Genomic DNA, 9,309 nt, shown 5'->3' with positions numbered 1-9,309 from the left:
ATGCACTTGTGTGTTAAAGGTCCAGTGGTGTGACGTGAGATTCTTCAAATTCTGTGTAGTCATTAGATGCATAGTAAATTATACAGAAAGTAATTGAAATATTCCAGAATCTAGTCTCTGCAGTTACACAACATGAAAACGCTTTATTTAAAAAATCCCAATGCTTTTTTATTTGTACAAGAAGATATGGCCTGTCTCCACCCGATGTGACAGAGATGCGGCTTCCAGTGTATCAGACCCCTGTCGTTCGCACACGTGAGCAAACTGACTTAAAATACAGAATACAGCTATACATTCAACTTAATACTTTGGTGAACAAAGATCTGCTAAAAGATGCAGCAGTGAGTCCCTTAAACTGAGAATGGGTGCATTGCATGCACATACATAAGATAATAGATGAGATGAGATCAACATTGACAATTAAATAAAAGATCCCCACACGTAAACAAGATGTGATCGATATACTAAACTTAAAAAAAAAACAAGACAATAGACAAAACACATCAACATTTCAAACCCGTGACTAAGTATCATGACTGTTTAATTTTACTGTAAAATGGTTAACAAAACTGCAGTCTTTTAAATGTAAAAAAAAACAATCACTACAACATCATTGAACATATTCGTCAAGCATGGGAAAAGGATATTTACGTGTTTGCAAGATGTATATTCATGTGCCTATAGTTTACCAGGATGATTCATCCATTGGTCACAGTGAAATCCGTTAACTATGAGTGTTAGGTGCCCCCAAACAAAAACACATCAGATGGGAGCAAAAAATGTTTACACACACACACACACCATGCACATTCCTCTCAAGACGTGCATCGCAATAATCCTGAACTTTTAAGGTCTCGTTTTTTTATTAGGACGCTTGGCGCAGAAGGCTCACTTGGTCAATTATGATCCAAGTGTGACAAACACGAGAAGCAAAACACATAAAGACAAAGTTAAGGCACGAGGAAAAGGCACGAACTGTGCTTTGATCCATGTACGGAAGTCCCAGTTTTCCTTTTCAATAGATGCGGCACACAAAGCGCTTTATGATTTTTTTCCCACTCCCTCTAGAGCGTGTTTGACATCTAACTACTTCATTTCAGAATATACATCAGGCCACCACGAATCCATGGTCATTTATTTGTCGTTTTAACAGCAATCTATGCCCTCCCTACTTTTGGATTGGTCGCCGTTAACAGCATGTTTTATTCCGCTGACAGCTCATGCGGAGTCTTTACAAGTGGGTATCTTCTTCATCTGCCATGTCATCTTTCAGGAGGTTGTCTATGGGGACGATCCAACTGTCGTTATAATCTCTGTTTAAAGTCACTTTCTTCTCTTGCATCTCCGGCTGAACCTCCATCACCTCCAGCGTGGGATTGTCATGGTAACCATTCTCCACCGTCTGTAGCTCTTCCGTCAGGTGTTGCTTTGGTAGTTAAGAAATGCATCGGGACGTTAGACACTTTTATTTCACTGCATTAATTGAATTCAAAATGGAGGATATTTACAGTACATAGAAGTCTGAGAAGGTACAGTAGCCCGTAAATTAGTTTCACCACCAATTATTTATGAGTAAAATGTTTACCTGGTTCTTTCTATAGGATCTGCGATGATATGTGCAGTATGCGGCAAAGCAGCACAGAATGAGCACCAAAGCGCCACATGAGGCCAGAATGGCGATTAGTGTGTCTGGTATTGTTTCTTTGATCGCATCCTCCTTCTGGAGAGAAAAGAAGAGGTGTGTATGACAATAAACGACAATCCTTAGAATTCATATTAGTGTGTTGAAATACCTGTTCTGTCTTTTGAGAGTCTTCGTATTGATCTTTTTGTATGTATCGGTCAGCTGTAAAGACAAGACAAGGTCAATTACTTTGTTTTTGTGAAACCAAAACGCATGTTTTTTTTAATGCTTTCAAATATAGAAACAATCAAATGTGAATGTTGAAAGTACTTAAGTAATTAGATGTAGATTCAAGACATTTTCCTCACCATCTATTTTTATGGTTGCACGTAATTGATTGTCTTTTATTTCCATGCTCACAGAGCATTTGCCGTTCATCTTCTTACTGAGTGTCTTACAGGTTTCAAATAGGACGTCCTCCTGTGTGATCAGCAAAAAAGAATGATATTTTATTAGTAGCTCTTTAGTGTCTTAGGTTGATTTTGTGAGGAGTGTCAGGCACTTTGTCCACTTTTCCACTCCTCCCACCAAAGGGAGGGATGGGAAAAGAGAAGAGTTCAGGGAGGTAGGACATTTTCCTATTAGGGCATTTTCCACCGGATGAGAACATGAACCTTTTTTACAATGTTTCCTGTCTGCTCAGTGGAAATTGTATGAGCTGAACTTTGATTACTTTGTTATAGGATTGTTATTATTTATTCATTCTAGAGGTAGTCATTTGTATTGGGGTGACAGAAGTGTAGCAACCTTTTTACTCTCACCTTAATGTTTTCGCTCAGATCAAAGTTCTACAGAAACGAAAAGAAAAATCACTTTACAAATGTCAGCATGAAGAAAAAAACAGATATGCAATAAAACAATTCTAATAATAATAATATTCATCTAGATATATTACACGAATGAAGTTTTTTTTAGTTTTATCCTCTGTTTTGGCAATGGAGATGTCGTCATTCGTTTGATGTGGCGGTGATATCATTTGAATAGTGGATGGTTGTGCTTCCAGTGTCTGTTGACTTCGAGTGACAGTAGAAACAGAATCTAGTGCTGCTGGGTCGACTGATTCAGCATCTGAAAATGAAAAACCTTTTAAAGGGATAGTTCACCTATAGTATAACACATATTTTATTAATGTTCATGTCATGCCAATCTCATAGATTTTCTTTTCTAGATAGTATTGCAAAGTGTGAAGTGAAATGTAATGATAGCATCTTTCCATATTATCTGTAGTACACTTAGTAGTAGCAGTTCTACTAATATTTCTTCAGAATTTTTATGAGTTTTTAACAACATAGGTGAGTAAAAAACATTAATTGACACATGGTAATATTGTTAAGATCTTACTTGGATTGGTAACAATATGCCTTTGTTTATCGAGATCATTAGGATCGGTTTGCTGGGGTGGATCCGTGGGATTGGATTGAGGGTGTGTCCCCTTGGGATTGGATTGAGGGGGCGTGTCCGTGGGACTGGATTGAGGGGGCGTGTCCGTGGGACTGGATTGAGGGGGAAGAACCACGGTATTAGTTTGAGGGGGAGTGTCCGTGGGATTGAATTGAGTGGGCGGGTCCGTGGGATTAGATTGAGGGGGAGGATCCGTGGGATTGGATTGAGGGGACGGGTCCGTGGGAGTGGATTGAGGGGGCGGGTCCGTGGGAGTGGATTGAGGGGGCGGGTCCGTGGGAGTGGATTGAGGGGGCGGGTCCGTGGGAGTGGATTGAGGGGGCGGGTCCGTGGGAGTGGATTGAGGGGGCGGGTCCGTGGGAGTGGATTGAGGGGGCGGGTCCGTGGGAGTGGATTGAGGGGGCGGGTCCGTGGGAGTGGAGTGAGGGAGCGGGTCCGTGGGATTGGATTGAGGGGGCGGGTCCGTGGGATTAGTTTGAGGGGGTGGATCCGTGGGTTTAGATTGAAGGGGTGGATCCGTGGGTTTAGATTGAGGGGGCGGATCCGTGGGTTTAGATTGAGGGGGCGGATCCGTGGGTTTAGTTTGAGGGGGTGGATCGTTGGGTTTAGATTGAGTTTCAAGGGGCGGTTCCGTGGGAGTAGATTGAGATTCAGGGGGCGGATTCGTGGGATTAGTTTCAGGGGGCGGATTCGTGGGATTAGTTTCAGGGGGCAGAGTTGTGGGATTATATGGAGGGGGCGGAGTTGTGGGATTAGATGAAGGGGGCAGATTTGTGGGATTAGATTGAGGGGGCGGAGCCGTGGGATTAGATTGAGAGGGCGGATCTGTGGGATTAGATTGAGAGGGCGGATCTGTGGGATTAGATTGAGAAGTCAGATCTGTGGGATCCGATTGTGTGCTATGGAGGAGGGCACCTAGGAAGAATACAGAAAATACCTGTTCAAAATGGTGTAATTGCAAAACACATTTTATGTTGGTTTCATAGACATGCCTGACAATTTTATTGACAATAAAATTATGTCTTCTTGTCATACTTGAGCGGAAGATTATCTTGATTTTTTAGTAAACTGAACAGAACACTACAATAATTTAGGAAGTAACACACATAGTCTTATGGGTGGAACCACAGATGCCAAACACAATAGTGTATGCAATTGTTTCATGGTCTCTGGGGACTGGAGACAATAGTCTTTCTTTAATATGCGGCTCCTGAGTTTATTTGTTCATACAGAGACCACTGGTTTAGTGTTACAGTATGTTCAACTTCTGTTTTGCACAAAACATTTCTACTGCTTTTATGATTGTTAAAGCCTTCAACCAGGACTCAGTGGCCACCCATGATGAAGATCTTGTCAATTTTGACTTAGTGGGTTGTCAAGGTAGTCAGTAGTAGTTGTTGTAGCAGCAGGGCATTGTTGTTGTGTGGATTGGGGGGTAGTGACAAGAGACTGTTTGTTTTGGCTGGTGGGCCGATAGTTTCTTTTATTTGGTCTTCTGTCCAATCACCATCTTATCTCACAGCCTTGTGTCTCCAGAAATATGCCCATTGATAATCGGTACAGCATCGTTATAATGGCCCCAGACTTGAGTTAAGTCCATTTATTCAACCATTGGTCCTAATTTAAATTCCAAATTAATTACAGATAAACTACTTCAGCATTAACTAAAAGAGGCTAAAGGAGGCATCAAATGGGTGGGAAAAATTGTGAAGTATTTTGGTGTCTTTTATCATCTCATGTTTTTTTATTGACCCTCGTTGACCTGGCTGTCATTGGCCGTCTGTTTATTTCTCACTGTCAGAGCTGCTGGTCCCAACACTATCACTGTACAGGCTGTTTTGATAAGAGGCAGATGTTTCACCTGTGTGGAATAGATAGTCGGCACTCATGGTAACCCCCCATGAAGGCACATTATCTGGTAGTACCATTCAAGGAATCCCAGATAACAGTATTGTGCCATACTTTAAAACAAGTCTCTGATTAAAGACCGGGATATAACATTTGAAGTCTGAATGATTTTTGTTCTCCTGTGTATGCGTTCCCTGAGATTTGAAAACATCTTCACATTAATAGTGCCCTGCTAGAATATTTATGAATCGCATAATATACGGTAGTCTTTTATATTCGCAATAGTGTGACAAATAATTCCTTTAACCTTTGAACATTTTTGTAAATTGAACTTATCCTCCAATAGAAGCATTTGTTGCATTGACAGATGGTCTAAAAAGTTAGTCAACAGTCAAATTCTGTGCAATGTGCTTGTAAAAATTTCACTGCACTACATAGACTAATAAAGTTATATATCTCATTGAATTGCCTCTTTGGAATTAATAAAGTTGCATTATAATGTATTGACATATTTTCTTTTTTCAAAACGGGGTCCAATTCTTGAGCTGTGTCGAAATTGCCCCCTATACCCTAATATAGTGCACTATTTGAGGGGTCATCCATTTTTAGGGGTGTTGGATTTCATTGTGGACATTATTGAGTGCACTCTTTCGATCCCAAGATGCATCATAATTAAGAGTGATTTTTACTCAATCGTTTTCACCAGCTCCTTAAACTAGACTATATAAGTGAACTAATGTAGTGAATAGTGAATGAGGGTATAGGGACGATTTCAGAACACAGGCTTGGTCTATCCCCCCAGCCGTGTGCAGGATATTTGGGTACTCTACGTCCTCATCCTTGACTTGTGGAGGTGTTCAGTAATTGGACAGGCCCATGGCTCTTTGGGAGGGGGATGGGGAGGTTGGAGGAGGGGGTCCTCCTTTTGGAGCTGAGTCACAACAAACCCCCTCTAAAGAGGTGAGGCGAATGACTGTGAATATAAAAATCCTCACAATGAATGAAGAAGTTGAGAGGGCTGGAAAGAGGCCGGACTAGGTCAGCGGGCATTTGTTTGCTTGACTCAAATGCATTCCTCACAACACGCATTCAAATGTCATTAAGCTCTGGTTATAATACTGTATCCTACAGCATTGCGGCTAAGTTTAATTGCCAATTTTTTTCAATTCATATGTTAATTGGATGGTAGAGTAATAAGCAAAAATCTATATGATCTTGATATGATATGGGATACTTTCATGTAAATGTATGTGAAATGGGTACATAGTAAAATGTACTAAACATTGTTTCTAATAAACAAAGGTTTATAAAAAAAGGTTTGGTGGGTGGTTTTCAGAAGAACCTAATAGTAACCTTTATTTGTAAGAGTGTATAAGGACAAGCTGTTAATAACACTGTAGGTGAATAAGTGACATTGTTTGCAGATAGAAAGGGGAGGCCTGGGTTAGAGGTTGGATTAGAAAGGAGTGGAGGGCCGTGGTGGTGCCAGTTTCAGAAGATATAAGCTGAGCCGAGGAGGAGGGGAGGGAATGACAGGGGACATTTTAGAAATCTCAAGATATCTCTGTCTTTTTGTTACATGCTTTTCTGGATCATAGAACGTTCTGACACTCCCACGTAAAAAAACGAAAAATAACACCTCACCTTGACACCTTGGTGCCAATTAAGATTTAAAGGGATAATTCGCCCAAAACGAAAATTCTATCATCATTTACTCCCATCAAGTTGTTCCAAACCTGTTTAAACTTATTTGTTGAACACAACGGAAGATATTTTGAAGAATGTCAGAAACCAAACAGATCTCATCCCCCGTCTACTCCCATAGTAGGGAAAATAAATACTATGGGAGTCAATGGGGGATGATTAATCGGAATCGAAAGGCTAGGAATCGGGTCAGAATCGATAGGAATAGCAATCGGATCCTTGAAACTAAAATTTCAATTCCTCTTATAAATTCACGTCTGCGTATTTTCAGAAATGTGCATGTTAACTTGTGATAAAGCAAAGGATCCACAAATTGACAAAAGTTGCATAATATTACCTACAGTTTAACCATGATGTAGTTAAGCTATGGTAATACAAATTGTTTTGACTAAATGACCATATGGGTTGATATCTATGGAATCGAAACTGGGAACCGTTAAGAATCGGAATTGTATTTTTTGGACTTTAAGACCTCTGTAAAATCGAGTCCACATTGGTTCCAAAAGTGCTGGAGTGAAAATATATATAACAACAAGCAAGCTCATTACAGTTTACAGCTGCTATTAAAAAGAAAACATCCCAACTTCCTGTTTCAATAGGAAATTCACAAACACAGGAAATAAAACAGCTTTGTCTTTTGACTCTGTCTGTCTTAAGCATCACAGTATTCCTTTACTTTTTCTAGAGTTTGAATCGATCCCTAATTCTTTCATTTATCTAAGTAAGAGTATACGTTTAAAGGGGTGTTGGATCACTCGGGCAAAGAACCCAAACTGAGTGATGTATAGATAGAGGAGAGGAAGTTATTACCACACCTTCCCTGGGAACAGGGATGTTGACAGAACACTTTGATAGCCATTGTTCTACACATTCCCAAGACTTGTGTAAGACGACCCTGTCAGACCGCACATACACCAGACTCTTACCAAAGGTAATATTGTTGCAAACAGTTTAGATTGGCTGGTTTAATAGTCATTGCCTTTTCTGACAGTAGAGGTTTTTGGAAACCTGTTGCATAAGGATGCCTTCGAATCTTTCCCACATTGTGAGAACCTCTATAAATGCTCCAAAATATAAAACATAGCATTATGTTTTATCAAATTCAACTTTAATGAACATCAAATTCAGAAAGCATGATTATGAACGTTGTCTACACTTTCTGCTGCACTACTGTTTCTCCACGACATTTTAAAGCAAAGTCCACATAGAAAAGGCTGACCAAAGGAAGAATAGTTATAGAAATGCTTAGGTCAAACAAAACAAGACAGTTTATCTAATGACAGGACGAGCAGGTGCGCCGCTGATAATTAAAGAATAACAGTCCTCCTTCACCCGCGCGCTTTAGGAGCGCAACACGCACTTCGTTTGTAATGTGCTTGTGTTTGTGATTTTAGCAAAGCAGCTGACAAAAATGTTTAGAGACGTAGATGACATGTTCCCAGGACTCTTTAGGAGTGTTTTACTGGCCACAAGATAACAACCCCAAAACCTGCGGTCAGTGAGATAGTTGCCATTGGTTTCCACAGAAGGAAACACTTTAACCGAATCCGTTTCCAAGTCACTATACAATGCGTAAAAGACATAACATTTACATTTCAAGGAATACATTTAAATAGTTTTTATGACGTTTTTATTCTCATGTTATGACAGTTTTTGCTTAACAGTTAATGGACAAATAATGATTATTCGTTAGATAAAGTAATTAAAATGTGGTTTATGTGAATGATTGGAAGTCTGATAAAGCAACTTGATAAGAACCCATTAGACAATTTTAACTACAGTGACGTTATCAGTAATAACACATACTTTATTCAAAGCAACTTTAAACGATTCTAAATGTGTAAATATTATACATCATACTATAACAAAGACAAATTATTTCCAATACTGACACAAATTTGGCATCATTAACGTAGATACTCGTAAACTCACCAAGCACAATGATAGTCCACGTTATCCCCATTTTCATCCTTTTGGTGGGAGGCTCGTCGCTCCACGTTTTTCTGAGAAAAAAGTTTGGGAGTGGAGACGCCAGTCGGTTCCGCTTATCTTCTTGAATTTATATCAAAACGAAGTGAATTTGCAGCTGGCACTTTCTATCTCAGCGCAGAGAAAAGAGTGCTTTTGTTTGCGTCTCAACCCCACCCTGACGGCCCGGGGATTTGGAGGCAAGTTTTTGCTGGGTTTCCTTGGCTGCGCGGATTGTGATCTATTCAGTAAAGCGCGGAGTCCTCTGGAGTGCGTCGGAGACGTGCTGTGCCTCTGCTCAGACTGCTGCTGGTGCAACGCGTGTGAGGATGCTCTCAAAGACAAGTTTGAGATCTGGTAGTTTATTATGCGGAGAGGAGGGGGATCCGATGGAGCAGGTTGGGTTGGATATCGGCACAAGAGTAGCCCATAATATGCGAGGCTAGGTATTTGGGGCGTGGCCATGATGGTAATGAGAAAATATAGATGTTTAATTAAATACGAAAAGCTTGTTGTCAACGTTTTATCATTTTATTTACATTTGCGAAGTTGCTTTTCAGCACCATCCACATTAATGCTGTTATTTGAAGTTTCAATGTTGGTTTAAATGCTGTATTTTGTTTTGTGAAACAGCAATTTCATGCAAAGCTGCATTTTATGAATAAAATAATACAATAATCAATAAAACTCTATAATAGTAAAAA

The 9,309-nt window shown here is 40.0% G+C and overlaps 1 protein-coding gene across 1 annotated transcript; it reads right to left on the bottom strand.

Annotated features, from left to right (window-relative positions):
- Nucleotides 1-111: 111 nt before the first annotated feature.
- podxl (podocalyxin-like) lies at nucleotides 112-9,001 on the bottom strand. The gene is made up of 8 exons (XM_056747599.1): nucleotides 8,570-9,001; nucleotides 3,026-4,000; nucleotides 2,580-2,752; nucleotides 2,446-2,472; nucleotides 1,993-2,104; nucleotides 1,794-1,846; nucleotides 1,586-1,720; nucleotides 112-1,426 (listed from the first exon to the last, which is right to left on the bottom strand). Exons 1-8 carry the CDS (start codon nucleotides 8,604-8,606, stop codon nucleotides 1,232-1,234), a joined length of 1,707 nt encoding a protein of 568 aa, XP_056603577.1. The 5' UTR covers nucleotides 8,607-9,001; the 3' UTR covers nucleotides 112-1,231.
- Between the last annotated feature and the right edge of the window lie 308 nt (nucleotides 9,002-9,309).

This window comes from Triplophysa dalaica, chromosome 5, assembly GCF_015846415.1.
Source record: "Triplophysa dalaica isolate WHDGS20190420 chromosome 5, ASM1584641v1, whole genome shotgun sequence".
In the NCBI taxonomy this organism is placed as follows: Eukaryota; Metazoa; Chordata; class Actinopteri; order Cypriniformes; family Nemacheilidae; genus Triplophysa; species Triplophysa dalaica.
This window is presented reverse-complemented; position numbering and strand designations above follow the sequence as displayed.